General features: G+C 40.7%; 1 protein-coding gene across 1 annotated transcript in view; it reads left to right on the plus strand.

Moving 5' to 3' along the window:
• CDKL4 (cyclin dependent kinase like 4) overlaps positions 1 to 16,122 on the plus strand; it is a 45,755-nt gene extending 29,633 nt beyond the window's left edge. Inside the window, exons 5-10 of the mRNA XM_059188524.1 lie at positions 2,923 to 3,013; positions 3,925 to 4,122; positions 5,532 to 5,614; positions 6,719 to 6,775; positions 12,439 to 12,573; positions 14,765 to 16,122. Of these exons, the coding sequence (XP_059044507.1) occupies positions 2,923 to 3,013; positions 3,925 to 4,122; positions 5,532 to 5,614; positions 6,719 to 6,775; positions 12,439 to 12,573; positions 14,765 to 14,866 (666 nt within the window). The 3' untranslated portion in view covers positions 14,867 to 16,122. The remainder of the gene's footprint in view (positions 1 to 2,922; positions 3,014 to 3,924; positions 4,123 to 5,531; positions 5,615 to 6,718; positions 6,776 to 12,438; positions 12,574 to 14,764) is intronic.
• Positions 16,123 to 16,966: the final 844 nt, after the last annotated feature.

Below are 16,966 nucleotides of genomic sequence, written 5' to 3' on the forward strand. Positions count from 1 at the left end.
CAAGATCTCCAAGAGATTCATATGCTCATTATATTTGAGAGGCACTGGACTTAAGAAAGTCCAGTTCTTTCTTACCCTCTAATATTGCTAGAATGAGTTAACTAAAGTGACCCATTTAGTGTCATTATGAACTCGTGGATTTGTGTATACCTGATATATTAGACAAAAAGAACTTCCTCTCAAAATGACAAAATTGCAGTGACTTCCAGGATGTGCTTATCAGGCTGCAACATCTAGTTAATACTAATGTTCTGGTTGTGAAGAAGGAGGTCCTTTTCCTCACTGCTGTATCGGTATCCATCTCGAAAGCTCAAAGAAGACAACCTTTTGAGATAATAGAAAACTATTATTTAGGAGCATCTGGCCGGCTCAGTTGGTGGAGTGTGCGATTCCTGATCTAGGGGTCGTAAGTTCGAGCCCTGCATGGGGTGTAGAGATTACTTTAAAAATAAAATCTTTAAAAAAGAAAAGAAAAGAAAACTATTATTTGATCGGGTTGTACAAGAAGCAATTTGTGAAAGTTCTGGAGTTTCTTAAAGTTGAGGGTCAACCTCTTCTTGTTGACTTGTGAGCCATTAAAAATGAGATTACACATTAGCCAAAATAACTCAACTTGAACAATATTTTCTAAAAGCTGTGTATGCAACCCAAGTTATTTTTAAAATTAAAAAAAAAAAAAAAAAAAAACCTGCTTCTGTCACACTGACTTGCAGGTTTTTTGGTCTTTGGTGGAAAGCAAGCTGATTGCCAGAGGCGCTGTGAGTGTGCACTGAGCACAGCTTGGCAGCAGAGAAAGTGAATGCGGTATGACTAAGCGGCTGCCATTCTCCGTGCTTGACTTCCTACTGTTCCAGGCAGTTTTGCCCTCTTTTGCTTTCTTCAGTATCCTCTTCCACTCTATTAGTAGCTTCTCTTACCTGTACCTACACCAGTGATTTTTCTGTTTCCTTGGGAAACATCAGTACTTGATTTGACTTTGTGGGTTTTTTGGTGGAAAATAAATTGCTAAAAATTTCACATGGATTTGCATTAGATCCACAAATTGTATTTAAATAGGCCAAAAGACTAGTGTCGATTTAAGTCTATTTCCTTGATAATGGCACATGTAGTCCAGAAATTCTAGAATTTGATGCAAACTCTTTTGGTACATAACCCATTCCTAGTAAATCACCAGCTATTGTGACTAGGACTCATAAGTGTTAATCCGAGTTTTGTAAATGTGTTGCTTAAAAGGCAGGACCTCAAAATTATGTTGGTTTATGCTACAGCAGTGTATTTTTTTTTAAGATTTTATTTATTTATTTATAGACAGAGATCACAAGTAGGCAGAGAGGCAGGCAGAGAGAGAGAGAGGAGGAAGCAGACTCTCACTGAGCAGAGAGCCCGATGCGGGGCTCGATCCCAGGACCCTGAGATCATGACCCGCGCTGAAAGCAGAGGCTTAACCCTCCGAGCCACCCAGGCACCCCCAGCAGTGTATTTTTTTAAAAAATTAGTATCTAAGGCCTTAGGACTTTAAAGAGGCCTAGACTTTTCTTCTGTTGGTCATACAAATTATGAGATAGTTGACAATAACTGAGACTAACTAGGAACAAGCTTATACCACCACTGCCATTTTTGTGACCTAAAATGAATTTGGGACTCAGCCTTTTCTCTTCCCAGATAGCTACCACAGAAGCAAAGAAAAATTACTTCAGAATTGTCAATGTGGCAGGAATATATAAAGGGACTGACTGGATACAGAGGAGTGAGGCAAAAGGAGCCGGTTATTGTGACACTCAATCCAGAGACCCTGTCAGTGGCCACCTGCTGTCACAAGATAGTGGCAGGAATGAAGGCATTCACGTGCAAGGACTGTGGAAAGGACAGAGCTCTAGATGAGGGCTGAGCACCAGCAGTTTTGTTGGTTTGCTTGTCTAGGAGGAAGGTCTGGAAAGATAAAGTGCTGAAGAATAGCGCCTGACTTGTGTTCTTGGAGGGCCTCCACACCATGGAGCGGCCACTTCTGGAAGAACAAGGAGTGAGGCTCACGCAGCCTGCCTTACTCCAGCGTGACCCTCGCAACGTCCGGCAAGGAGCACGTGTTCTGTTCAGGGCCTTTACAGCAGGGCAGCACATTGTGAGGTGCCCGCCTGCAGAGGAATCACGGGAGCTTCTGTGAGGGGACAATGCCTCACGGGGGTGTCCTACTCTCCCAGGAGGGACCCCGGCCAACAACGCTGTGTGGTCATCTCTCAGGAGAGCTGCTAATGCTCCCAGCTTAGCTCACTGCTGAGGAAGTGGCAGTGGTCCTCGTCCCCTCATGCGGAAGCCTCAGCGTCTTTGGAGCAGTAGATGACCATACCTCCCAGCTTACCCAGGACAGTTGTGGTGTGGTCCTGTTGTCCCTGTGTGATTACTAGCAGAGCTCCTTTCACACATCCCAATTTGAGCAATAAATAATATGGTCACTCTAGTTATAAGCCGATTTTTTTAAGCACTTTTTTTGTTATCAGACAAATGTTTTTCCAATTTCTCAAATCTGTAATACTTATTCAACCTGAATGGGGATTTCTGGGTGGCAGCTCTTATCAGAGGTACATTGAGTCTAATCTCATCTAGAGTTTTACTTCTTGCAGTTTAGGTAGAGCCCATAAAATGTGGAAGAAATAATTGCATGACACTTCTTTTAAAAAAAAAAAAAAGTTTTCTTATCCAACAATTATAATTTCAATTCCTTCACTTATATAGCAGCATTCTGACTTTTTTCTTTTGGTGGGATAAGGTTTACAAGTGAAAATTTGCCAATTAAAGTTTTTCTAGAAAGATGAAGGAAAAGCCTCTTTATCTCACAAGCTGTGTTTATCATCTAAACTAATATTTAATGTTTATTATCTTTGTCATTTTGATGACCCAGAGAAATAATCAAATATTATCTTACAGTGTATTCACAGGGATGTAAAACCTGAAAATATTCTAATAACTAAGCAAGGAATAATCAAGATCTGTGACTTTGGGTTTGCACGAATTCTGAGTAAGTAGGAATTTTTCACTTACCCATCCAATTCAGATGATTATGAAATGATACAAACTCTTACTTGTTTTAGATATTGGACAGATGCTAAATGTGATGCTGTGATTATTCAAAGAGGAAAAGTTCACTTTTTCCTTTTACCCAGTACCTTAGTGCGCTCTGCAATTCCACTCCACTCCACTCCAGTCGAATTCACTGGACGTCATGTTTATGTGCTTTGCCTCACAAAGGAAAATAATTATAAGGTGCATTTCTGCTCTTCATGCACTTACCAGCTGAAGTAAAAGAAACAAAACACAATACAAGGTGGTTCACAGTGAAGTACAAAAGTGAGGGTGAGGTGGTTCCCTGGAGGCAGACATTACTGTGTCCTAGAGACATCAGGAAAACCCTGTGGGGTTCGTAAGACTAGAAGACTAAGCAGAAAATTCTGGAGAACCTTCAGAGACAGTGCTAAGATAAAGGAAGTCATTCCACACTGGTGGGGGGTGGGGGGTGGGAACCAAAGGGAAAAGGGAACAAATCATTATACCTCCCTGAATCTAGAACTGTATGGGAGGCAAAAACCCACTGCAAGGTGCGTGTACACAACCACTACTCTGGCAGGACAGACACAGGGGGCTTCACAGCGCACCTGGAAGTTGGCTTCAATCTGAGGTTACACTACAGAAACCCTCACTCCTGCCCCCCTCTCTGGGTGGGCCAACACATGTGTTCACTAAGCCGAGGGACCCTTGGGAGTTGAGCTGACGGTCTGAGCGCACAGTGGAAGTTTTCGGGCACTTGGGCCTTTGCTGCCTCCAGAGTGAGGAGTGTTGTGGCCTCGGAGTTACTGAAGCTTGCTTGAATGCCTGACCTGGTCCACATGTCACAGGAATGTGACCCACCTGATCTGACTGACGCATTTGCAGTTCCAGGAGATGCCTACACTGATTACGTGGCGACACGGTGGTACCGAGCTCCGGAACTTCTGGTGGGAGACACGCAGTACGGTTCCTCTGTGGATGTATGGGCCACTGGCTGCGTTTTTGCAGAGCTTCTTACAGGCCAGCCACTCTGGCCTGGAAAATCAGATGTGGACCAGCTTTATCTGATCATCAGAACACTGGGTAGGTGTTGCATTTTATGGCTTACAGATCTGCTCAATTGTTAGAGCGATAGGACGTCACTGTACCAAACAAGAGCCTTCTTGCTTCTCCTAAGTGCTGCTCGGTTGCTTGTGCTGGGTTGTTGCCAGAACCCAACCACTTTCTCCATGTGGAGTCATGCCTTTGATCAGCAAGGGGCACTCAGGTGCCTTTCTGAGTCAAGTCAATTAGCCTTGGAATAAACTATCCACTTACTTTCCATGTCAGACTAAGATAGGGACACAAGGATAGGAGTCATGTGCATAGAGCAGACTCGAAGAGATATTTGATCAAATGTCATTTCTGCCCACTGCAAAGGAGAGCTTTCCCCCCTATACTCTAGAGCAGGGGTCAACAGACCTTCTACAAAGGGCCCAATGATAAATATTTTAGGTTTTGTAGGCTATACTGTCTCTGTTGCAACTTCTCAACTCTGCTACTTTGTACAGCACTTAAGAATTTATAAATTACTTTCACACACTTAATCTCTCCCAGTCTTAAGAAAAACCCATTAAGGATTATAACATTTTTAATTGTGCCTATGTTACAAGTGAGGAAACTGAGGCTCAGGGAGTTTCCATGATTGGCTTGAAGTCATATAAAAGTTAGATGCAGAGAAGGAATAGGACTCAAGGGGCCCCTTCCATAAGCTTCCACCATGTGTCACCATCCGTGGGCAGTTGGAAGAGGAGGTGACACAGAAGGTTGGCTGCAGCTTTTCACGAAGCAGCATGGACACAAGGAAAGTGATACATTTACACACCCGATGGTATTTATTAATCCCTGCCCCAAGCCTATCCTGACAGCCCAACTCCTGGGCAATGGAAGCCCTGCTCTTTGGTCTGATGCTGGTCCCTGTTTGGTTCCAACACATTCTTTCCAAGAATTCTACAGCATGAAAAATGTAGGGTAGAGGATCACCACAGGCCACACGTTAAGTATATATTGTTTGACTGATTGCTGAAAAGGACTGTGGAAATTTACATTAAGCAGACATGAGACAGACCTGAGTTTGAATCCTGCATCTGTCCCTTAATGACCATGTGACTTTAGACAGGTTATTGAACTTCTAAGCCTTGTTTTGCTTATTAAAAATAGCAACTACTGTGAGATAGTTATGAGATCTGTTGTAAAGCCCTCAGCATGGTCTTCTTGCCTGATCTTCTGGTGGGGGCTGAGTGGCAGACCGAGCCATGCATGGCAAAGAGAGTTGCATGGGAGGACCGCCCCTTCCCCGAGGAGCCACGTTTTTGCAGTGACTTGCTCCTCCCAAATCTGGAAGGAATGATCAGGCTTAGTATTTCTTGTATATCTGGACTTCAGAAGTTAATCTTTTAAACACTTTCATTTTTATTAAATTTGTCATGTGTTACATGGTTTGTATTTTACAGGAAAACTAATCCCAAGACATCAATCTATCTTCAAAAGTAACCAGTTTTTCCATGGCATCAGTATTCCTGAGCCAGAAGACATGGTAAACTGCTCAATCTTGGATATTTTATTATTTGTGTTGCAACTTTCTTTAAAGGGGTATTTTTTTTTTAAAGTATTTGTACTTTAAAAAAAAAATAAAGTATCTGTACTTTTGGCTCCTGTTTTCCTTCTAGCACATTGACACAGATTAAAGAAGTTATATAAAACAGCATAAGGGCGCCTGGGTGGCTCAGTGGGTTAAGCCGCTGCCTTCGGCTCAGGTCATGATCTCAGGGTCCTGGGATCGAGGCCCGCATCGGGCTCTCTGCTCAGCAGGGAGCCTGCTTCCCTCTCTCTCTCTCTGCCTGCCTCTCCATCTACTTGTGATCTCTCTCTCTGTCAAATAAATAAATAAAATATTAAAAAAATAAAATAAAATAAAACAGCATAAATTAAGCAAGAGAATGCTTTAAAAATCTACTTGCCCTATCTAGTCAAAGATTAACTTAATGTTAAATTTGAAGTGGGAAATATTTAGTTCCTTACAAAAATACTTTGATCCTTTTAGTCAAAATACTCAGTACCTTTCCCTGAAGTAATTATCTACTGTTTAACAGTACTTACTGTAGTCTTTATTTTTGAAAACATGCATTCTCGATTTTTTTGGCTTATAAAACAAAGCTCAAGTCCATAAAAACCATTTCTTGATAATGGATATTTTCAAGTGGAAAGTCATTCTACAAAATGATCTTCATTGTATCCAAAATCAAAACTCCAAACTGGCTTCTCCCTCTCCCTCTACTTGTCATTCCCCCTGCTCGTTCTCTCTCTCTCTCTCTCTCTGTCAAATAAATAAATAAAATCTCTAAAAAATAAAATAAAATAAAATCCTATTGTTGTAGGATTTCAGGGACACTTGGAGCTCACATTTACCAAGCATCAATTTTAAGACATTGTGAAATTTAAAAAATAATTCCAGTTTTTGTCTTTTAAATCTTATACTATAGTGTAAAATTATATAAAAAAAAACTTTTAAAAAGTCCTTATAAAGAATTATCTAACCTACTAGAGAAGTCTTTCTCCAAATGCTATTATTTCTAATATAGTCAGAATAAACATAACTTTGTTGTCATGTAACACTGAAATTCTTTATTTTGTTTTCTAGGAAACTCTTGAAGAAAAGTTCTCAGATGCTCATCCCATGTCTTTGAATTTCATGAAGGTACTTAAGAATCAATTATAACCATTACTGCCTGCAAGATGTAATAATTGAAGCTAGTAACTCTGGGAGGGATTGACAAGAGGGCAGATAATACTGAAAATAATAGGAAAATAACAGTCACTGAAAATAATAAGGAACTATAAAATAATTATAGTTAAAGGAACATCAGTAAGTGAAACACTAATCTTTGAAACATATCCATTAAAACTAGTCAAAGACAAGAGTAAATTAGCATTTGCTGTGATGAACACTATTACTTCTTTTGCATTTATTAAGAAATCTGACTCGGTAAATTTATGAGGATGAAGGTCTAGAACTGTACTGTCCAATATCATAGTCAGTAGTTATATATTACTATTGAACACTTGAAATATGGCTAATTAGAATGAAGATGTACTAGATTTCTAAGAAAATTGCTATAATAAAGAATATTAAATATTTCACTCAAGTTTTATGATATTAATTACATGTTGAACTGATTACATTTTAGATATATTGGGTTAAATAAACTTTAAAATCATTATTTTAAAAAAATTGGTAGACCAGGCAAACTCAGAAACAGCAGACACCAGATATAGCTCTTTCACTAGGCTCAAAAGAAATAGTCAAAAAGCACAAATTCTAATAAAAAGCAGAAGAAATTCACCTATGACTAGTCTGCCATTCATGCTTAACCAACTGACCCATGCTAGAAGATGTGACTCTTAAAACCACTGTGGATACTGAAAGCTCTTACTGGGATACGGATGAAGATATTAGTAACAGTATCTATTTTCAGCAACCAATTAAGTTCTATCTATAGCAGTGGTTTCCATACTATTCATCAAAATGACTACTCATCAAAATGGGCTTTTCAAAAATATACATTCCAGTATCTAACCTCAAGAGTTACAGAAGCAAAATCTCTGTATAGGACCTTGGAATTTGTATCTTTAAACACCCCCGTAGGTGATTATGATACACAGCCTAGCTCAGAAGTTACCTGATCTAGAAGGTAGAGCCACCTGGATGACCTAGAGTCCATTGTGTAGACTAACCATTGTGCTAGTGGTGGTCGCTGCCAAGGTGCTATCCAGGGTGCTGGATTCCTTTGGTCTGAGTCCTCTTGAAAGCCTGATGTCTCTGTGCCCTCAGACTGCACTTACCAGAGCTTTACTGGCTCTCAGCTGCCTTTCTCTGTCTCCCTTCTCTGACCTGCCTTAACCTGGCATTCTGCATGCCCTGTCCTAGAACTCCAATTTCCCAGCCTTGTTCTGGACAGGCCGTTCTGACCCACCTGCACTTTAGCAAGACCTCCTGCAGTGAGGGTATCTGTCCAGCACCGCAATCCCAACCCATTCTCAGGTGCCGGCCAAATCTTCTGCTGGTTACTCCTCTAGCTAAGGACAGAGAAAACTTCCTGGAAGGCAATTCCAGGGCAGAAAAACTCCAAGGTCTAGGACAAACCCCCTGTCATTAGTTCCAAAGGTGAAGTGCTTTATTTGCCTGCCCAATTCTGGATGAAGCTAGTTTTGTCACTCAACCATTTGATTTATACCTGTAGTGTCTGACCAAAGACCCAAGGATTCTCTAAGTGCATCAGGGGTTCCGCTGTTGCATGGGTCACACCCTATCTCCTAGATTCCTCCTCCAGGCTAGATGAAGAAAGGCCTTCTTTCACTAATTGCAATTGAGACATCTTTTTTTTTCTTCAGCATAACAGTATTCATTATTTTTGCACCACACCCAGTGCTCCATGCAATCCGTGCCCTCTATAATACCCACCACCTGGTACCCCGACCTCCCACCCCCCCCCGCCCCTTCAAAACCCTCAGATTGTTTTTCAGAATGAGACATCTCTGAAAAACATAGTGAGACATCTTTAATAACAAATAAGATCCAGGTCCCATAATAGGTAGTCATCCCATGGGACTAGGCCATCATCTATGCAGGCATCTGCTCAGATGGCTGAAGGTACCAGCCAATGCAATGCCAAAGCCAGTGGTGGCATGGAGTAGCCAATCTACAGCAGAGCTTGTGTGTTTCTCTTCAGTAGGTTTTAAATGAGACAGCAGACACAGTATTATTTATTTCTCAGTTGCTTTCATAGCGATAACATCTTATCACTCTATCAGTTTAATCTGGCCAGAGAAGAAGTCTGTAGGCTCCTGGAAATATTTTTAAGGCTTTTCTGTGAAATCTAAAGTTTCAAGAAAAGGATCTTGACATGTACTTTGCAGTTCCAATTTCCTTCTTTTTTTTTTTTTAAGATTTTATTTATTTATTTGACAGAGATCACAAGTAGGCAGAGCAGCAGGCAGAGGAAGAGGGGGAAGCAGTCTACCTGCTGAGCAGAAAGCCTGATGCAGGGCTCAATCCCAAGACCCTGAAACCATGACCATGAGCCGAAGGCAGAGGCTTAACCAACTGAGCCACCCAGGTGCCCCTGCAGTTCTAATTTCTTATCCCTCTTCTTAAAAACCTTTCTCTGGTTGGGGACACTCTGATCAGGAAGCACCTCTGAAAATTCATCAGCCTCCTGGTGTGTAGAAAGGTATTAATCTAGAGAGCCAATAACTCAGAAGCCTCAACTCCACCCAATTCATCTCATTACTTCTAGAACTGACAAAATATGATGTCATTCTAGCCCAGGTCCCATGGAACAGCTCAGCATTAGCAGCCTCTTTTTAGAATCTAAAAATATTCTTTAAAGTAAAAACCACTAGTATTTAATAGACTGTATTTCAATAGATTGAAAGCCTGTTAAGGAAAGTTGATGAATTCAACAAATTATTGGAAATTAAACTGATAGGACTTAGTTATGATTCAGATCTGAGGAGTAAGTAGAGGAGGGCCGCAACCATGAGATATCTGTACCAGTTTCCTAGAGCTGTTGTAACAAAGTACCACGAGCTGGGTGACTGCAAGCAACAGAAATTTATTCTCACAGTTCTGGAAACTAGAGGTCTCAAACCAAGGTGTTGATAGGGCCATGCTCTCTCTGAAGTTTTCAGGGTGGGTCCTTCCTGGCCTCTACCAGCTTCTGGTATCTCCAGACATTCTTGAGCTTTTGAAAGCAGAACTTCAACTTCTGCTTCTGTCTTCTGGTGTTTTCTCTGTGTCTGTCTTTGCACTATCTTCTCTCTTATAAGAACACCATCCCATTGGGTTAGAGACCGGCCTGTTCCATTATGATCTCATGTTAACAATTTACATTTGCAAAGACCCTATTTCCAAACAAGGTCAACATGATACAGTTCTGGGGCTTAGGGCTTCAACATGGTTTGGTGGGAACACAAGTCAATCCGTAACAGTGCCCTTGAGATAAATCAGAACTGTTAAGTAGGCCACAGCATATGTGGGTCTGGAGTTCAAAGGAGAGGTCTGGACCATAAATATACATGTGGAAGTCTCTGATAAACCTTAGTAATTGAAGACTTAAGAATCCGTGAGATTATCTAGAAACAGAGAGGAGAAAGGAGAACCTAGGACTGAGCCTGAAGGAGTCCCACCCACCCACTAGAAAGAAGAAGGTAAACTAACTCTGGCTGGTTTGAGAAGGGGTGGTCATGAGGTAAGAAGACGGAAAGGGAGGCATCAAGAAGCCAAAGGGAGTTTCAAGGAGGAGGATGTGGTCAGTAGTGTCTAACATTGTGGAGATGAGAACATGATCTACCCATTGGATGCATGAATATGGAAGTCTAGGTATGAATAACAGAAGTCACTTATGTGGAATGATGGAGGCAAAAGCCAGAACAGAGTGATGAAGAAATAGACTACCACAGCTTATACTCAGAATCTTTGAATATCAGTCTTTCTGTGCTGGTTCTAGTCCTGACAGTGTTAGGGTTTGAGGAGACAGACCCCCAGTAGCAGTTATACTTAATTATGGTAGGGATCATCAACATGGGCACGGGGTAGGATCTGTGTGGAGCAGGCACCAGCTCTGGAAGGACAAGGGAACTTGGGTATGCCGAGCAGGACTGTTTCCTAAAACCAGGTGCAATAAGACTTGGCTCTAAGGGGCAGGTGAGACTGTAGGGGTGGTGGCATTCGCAAGGGTCTCAGAGACCTGTCAGCTGGGGCTAGGGAGGCACAGACACCACAGGGCAGCCCCGACTGGGGCAGACACAGTCGGCATAATTATCCGGACACCCAAATGCCTCAAAAATAAGTCTGTTATGTTGATAAATTTTAATTCTCTATTATGGTCATAAGGCAAGAAATTTCAGGGCTCCTGTGCCTGGATGTTCTAAGGCGGTTCTAATTCCTTAGGGATCACGATCTTTCTCCATGGGAAAAGCCCCATTCTCGGGCCAAAGAGTATCAGGGCTTCTTGAAGAAAATCTCTGCGACAGGATTCCACCAACCCTGCTGCTGCCAGAGCCCTCCCCTCTCTTGGAGGTGAAGCTAGAGGCTTGTAGTAGTCTCTAATATAAAGGGCCATGATGGTACCTTTTCCTTTTTGCCTCTAGTTATTGTTATATACATATATATACCAATTATCCAGGTTTTAGATTTGTTTCATTACGAAGACTTTAGTTTTTTTAGTTTTTTAAAAGGTTTTATGTATTTATTAGACAAAGATCACAAGTAGGCAGAGAGGCAGGCAGACATAGAGAGGAGGAAGCAGGCTCCCCACTGAACAAAGAGCCTAATGCGGGACTTGGTCCCAGGACCCTGGAATCATGCCCTGAGCCAAAGGCAGATGCTTAACCCACTGAGCAACCCAGGCGCCCCGATTATGAAGACTTTAAAGACAAATACTTTAGCCATCTCCCTAAACTGGTGGTTTTCAAACTTGAGCAGGTATCAGAATCACCCAGAGAGCTTATCAAATGCAGACCAGTGGCTCCCACCCCCAGTGCTTTTGATTGAGCAGGAACTGCATTTACAAGAAGTTGCTCCGGAATGCTAATGCAGCTGGTCCTGGGATCACACCCAGGATCACACTTAAAGTATCCCACAAACTATTTGCTTTGACAAGTAGTGAAAAGATATCATTGGTAGAAACACCTGATCTATGGGATGCATGGGTGGCTCAGTTAAGCATCTGCCTTTGGCTCAGGTTATGATCTCAGGGTCCTGGGATCACAGGCTCCGTGCTCAGCAGGGAGTCATTTTCTCCTTCTGCCTCTGCCTGCCACTCCCCCTGCTTGTGCTCTGTATCTCTCTCTCTCTCTCTCTCTCTCTGACAAATAAAGTCTTTGAAGAAGAAAAAAGAAAGAAAGAAACACCTGCTGTACTTGTAGCACCCCCCCTTCCAGAGACAGTGAATGTTCAATTCCACCCTCAAGACTTTGAATGGCAAAAACAAAAAAAAAAGTTATTCTAGTTATTAACGAGTTTCAAGTACTTGATAATATACAAACCTGAAAATTTTCTCTTTTTTTTTAAAGATTTTATTTATTTTTATTTGACAGACAGAGATCACAAATAGGCAGAGAAGCAGGCAGAGAGAGGGGGAAGCAGGCTCCCTGCTGAGCAGAGAGTCCAATGTGGGGCTCAATCCCAGGACCCTGAGATCATGACCTGAGCCAAAGGCAGAGGCTTAACCCACTGAGTCACCCGGGTGCCCCAAACCCAAAAATTTTCTAGGCTCATATTTGCTCTAACAAGTTATTCAGTTTCAGGTCATAGTAACAAAATGGGCCGCTCTTTTCACACTTTCTTTTTTTCCAAAGGAGTGTCTGAAGATGAATCCTGATGACAGATTAACCTGTGCCCAACTCCTGGAGAGCCCGTACTTTGATTCTTTTCATGAAGACCAAATTAAAAGAAAAGCACGTACTGAAGGAAGAAACAGAAGACGCCAGCAGGTACCTCTGTTCAAAAGTTAAAGCGCTATAAAAATGAATCTTTTTTTTTTTTCCTGCCTTTCAAAGTGAGACTAGGTGGACACCAAGACCTTTCTTTGCACTGGTTTAGTTGTATTTGTTTATCTTAATAAATTTTGGTGATTGATGTAATAAAACCATAAAAACTATGAAAATATACAAATTTGTTGCAAAATCTTATTCCAAATATACTTGAATCAAAGTATTGCTCAACTTTTTTGCTATGCTGATTGGATAGTTCATCTGCCAGATCACGGACGCAAAATACAGCAACTTCATACAATAAAATCCCCCAAAACAGCAGGACTGAGTTTGAATGTTACCAAGGAATTCCAGGACCCTCTGTCGCCTCCAGACACACCATAAAGAAAACTCAACTCTTCCCTTCTTACTGATGGCAGGCACCTAAGCCTGCCTTCCCTAGGCTTTTCCTCAAAACCAAGGACAAGTTCTGGCAGATACTAAGAGATGAAACTTAAAGACCTGAGAACCAAATTCTATCCTAAAATGAAGCCAATATCAATATCATAGGACAACATGATGAATATGACAAGCCTTGATTTTGCAGTTTCTCGGTTTACTATTGCTTTACTTGGTTTCAGAAAAACTTTGAAATTAAAACATAAACCCCATGGAAGTAGGTTTGTTTTGGTTTGGGAGTTATTTTTTATCTTGTGTCCCAGCACCTAAAACAGTGTCTGACCTATAGAAGGTACTCGGTAAATATTATCCAAATAAATAGCTGAACACTGCTTATTAATAAAAAAAAATGTAACTTTCGAGTTAGCAGACGGACAGTCATCCCATTCTGTTTGCTTCAGGGTCCACCTTGGATCTACTTATTGGTCATTTATCTTCTTATTAGCATGTCTACCATAAAGGAAGAAAGCAGGGGTTTATTTTTCAACCTTTTGATCATTAAAATCAAAGTTTATTGAGAAAGATCAAATCAATAAGATGATATGTTAAGATGATTTTCAAATTTTTACTACATAGACCATATTATCTTCTACTGTTTTAAGTTATGTGTTTGCAGGTCAAGCCCAATGCGCTTTGCAAAACCAAATCTTAACCAAAAGATTAGGGTTTGCTCAAGTAAGTCTGAGCCAGCTGTTCGAAATGCAGGGTGAGTTGTGTGTAAAAACACTGTCCCCTTGGAAACATCTCACCAGATTCCCCACGCTTGGCCTGGGAGGGTGAACAGCAGCACTGCCCCATCCTGCCCCTAGGTTCCGGACGGCCATTCTCCCAGCCTCGCGTGGAGGGTAGGGTGGAGAATGCTGCCCTTCCTGTAAGTCTGGAGACTTACACAGCTGTGTTCCCCGTTCCTTAATACCCGGTAGCCCAGCTGATACAGTTCAGAGATTTTATTTCTCCAAAAGGAAAAGAAGCACAAAGAGCAGCATAGACCTAAATAATCTCATTTACAGAACTTAGGTCATGTTCTCTGTCCTTAGTCAACTGCATCCTGTCCCCACTTCATGAGGAAGCCTTACTAGAGCCCCCACCTTGAGACCATGTCTAACCTGCCACCAGGTGAAGTCTCTGGAGAGCAAGGCCAAGAGGAAGGCAGGGATGTCTTTCATGTTCTGGTTTTCTTTCAAAGCATGGACCTCTTCCCTAAACGTTTTACCGTTATCAGAAAATAAACTAAAAATTCAAAAAGATCTTTTCATCCAATGTGCTTTCACTTTCTGAGTTCAAATTCCCCCCCTGGATACCAACTTCTAGATCTCTGAGTGAGTAACCCAACAATTTCCTTAACGCTAAATATTGTTTAGTATTGCTAGTAAAGAGGTATTAAATCTTTACTGTTTTGCCAAATATCCTAAAGTTATTAATTTAAGATAGGTAGAATGTAGATGCTCAGAAATTATTGTCTAATAGCTGGTGGGCATCTAGCTTTTAAACACTGACTAGATACTCAGAAATGAACATTCTGAAATAAATCAACTATATCCATGAGAATCCTAGAATAAGTAATAGAACCTAATTTTCAAGTATCAGAATATCACAATTTTTGGAAAGGTAACCCTGTTTGATTTTTAAATTGATCTCTTCTGACTTCTTTGTATCATATGTATCCTTTTTGTTTTACCATCATTAAATCAAACTATACAAATAGGAGTTCTTTTCCATTTACTTTCTTATTTTTGTCTTGTTCTGCTATTAGAATCAACTGTTGCCTCTCATACCAGGAAGCCACATCTCCCCCACACCTGATGGAAGAAAACAAGTCCTTCAGTTAAAATTTGATCATCTTCCAAACATTTAGGAAAATGTTCTTTCAAGTGGAAAGTAATTTAATATGTACACATTTTTGTACAAGAGAGATAGGGATTCTCAGTGTTTCAAATGCAAATGAGCCATATGAAAATTAAGATGCCTTCTAGAATTGTTTTGCTCTGATCATTACTGATTCCTCTGCCCATGCTTTTTACATGCCAACTTTATCTTTTAGAACATTTTCTTTAAATGTTAGAGAGTCTGAAACTGCACATATGGAGGAGACATTTTCCATTTCATCAGAGCAGCCCTTCCAGAGGCAATTTAGAGAATTTGTGGGCTTGTATGTTGATTTTTGGAAAAAAGAGTTACATATGTCATTTTGGTTTACCTGACTACATAATGTCTTAGAGCATTACCAAATAGCTTGCCTAACTGTTGTTTGTGTAAGGAATGACATTATGTTTCTGCATTTTAATTCATGCTTATTGTAACCAGGTCTGTTGAGTAGTGCTGGATTTTATATTGGTGTAGGAAGGGAACCTGTAAATGTCATGTAGGTTTATCCCTCGATTCCAGGGAAGACACTACTTTCTCTGTCTCATGAGACATTGATGATTCCAATTTTAAAGGAAGTCAGAGAAAATTCCATACATTTACATAGCAAATAAGGAACTACGAGGAATTACCATCCTCAGGACATAATATCCTGTGATAATTGACTGCTGACTCTAATGCTATCCTTTAGAGCATCGTGGTTTCTTTTTCTTTTTCCTGGCTTGATCATCTCAGTGCCTAGATGTATCCTGTTGGGTGTGTGTCCTAAATATTTGGTTCAAGGTCAATATACTTCCAAACATTTGAATCCATAGCCTCTGTGAACTTGTGCAGCCCTAAACTTGTATATCAGATCAGGTTTTTAAATGCTTCCAACAGCAAAAAGATTATCTTTCAGTTACCTTCTTTGTGTCTCCTACCAAAAAAAAAAAAAGAAGCAAACAAACAAAACACCACAATAGATGAGCCCAGTTTACTCTGGGATATTTTCTCTAGTAAACTTGACAGATACACCTACATATACACATATGTACCTATTTCTCTATATATATGTTTATAATTAAAAGTTTTAAAACAACATAGTAGATGCCTTTTATCCTAGACATGGAAGAATGATGCAGTCTGTTTAAAGGGCTTTTTGTTTGCTAGCAAGGAACTCATGTAAAATAATATGGGGTTGTCTATCGCTGTCTGGCATAAAGGCACAAAATAGTGATGTTTCAATAAATATTAAGGTTATTGCATTAACTCTTTTCTGCTCCTGGGTCTGGCATGCTTACCTGAACGTTGTTAAATTTTGCAAATACACGTAATTCCAAGAAACACCAGGTATCTCCCACCTACACCATCTTCTGTTCACCTCTAAAAGTTTATTGCACCTATAAACATAGCCATGGAACCTTCTAGAGAATCTTCAGTTATTTGGGAGGAGCATCTCTTTACTTAGGAATTGCGGTGTCTCGACAATAGTTTCCTGCTCACTGGAAGGATGTTCTAAGTGGGCTTATTTGGCCATTTAACACGCTTAGTGTGACTATAAGCTTCTAAGGTGGTCTTCTTGTCATCTTATCATCAAGAATGTGCCTCTTCAGATTTGTATGTTTCTCGCATTTTTAATTAAATGAGGCCACAGGAACCAGGAAAATGAGAAATAAAAGATAAAAGGCAACTTTGCTGAAACATTTCTTTTCAACGTTCATAGTGTTTTTACCAGGTAAGCCTTCTCATTGCCGGGCTACTCCTGCTCCAGCTCTCCCGCGTATCTACATAACTCGCACACGCACACGCAGAAATTCAGAATACAGCACACAACTCCGCTTCCCATTTTGCTTATAGTCATGCTTCAGACAGCGATGGACTTTTTGGCAAGGGTTGATAGGGTGACTGTCTTTCCTTATTTTTGCTTACATTTAAGAACTAACGCAAACTGGCATTTTTCTCTCTCATTTTTTTTTTTTTTCCATAGACAAATCCATCATTTAGAGATCACGGGGTGGGCGGGGCGGCAGGGGGAGAAAGCATCTAATGCTTTAGGAAAATGCTCTGCTGCAGTCCTTTTACCATGAAGAAAATCATCTGAGTAACACTTGCT

This window comes from Mustela lutreola, chromosome 9, assembly GCF_030435805.1.
Source record: "Mustela lutreola isolate mMusLut2 chromosome 9, mMusLut2.pri, whole genome shotgun sequence".
Taxonomy (NCBI): domain Eukaryota; kingdom Metazoa; phylum Chordata; class Mammalia; order Carnivora; family Mustelidae; genus Mustela; species Mustela lutreola.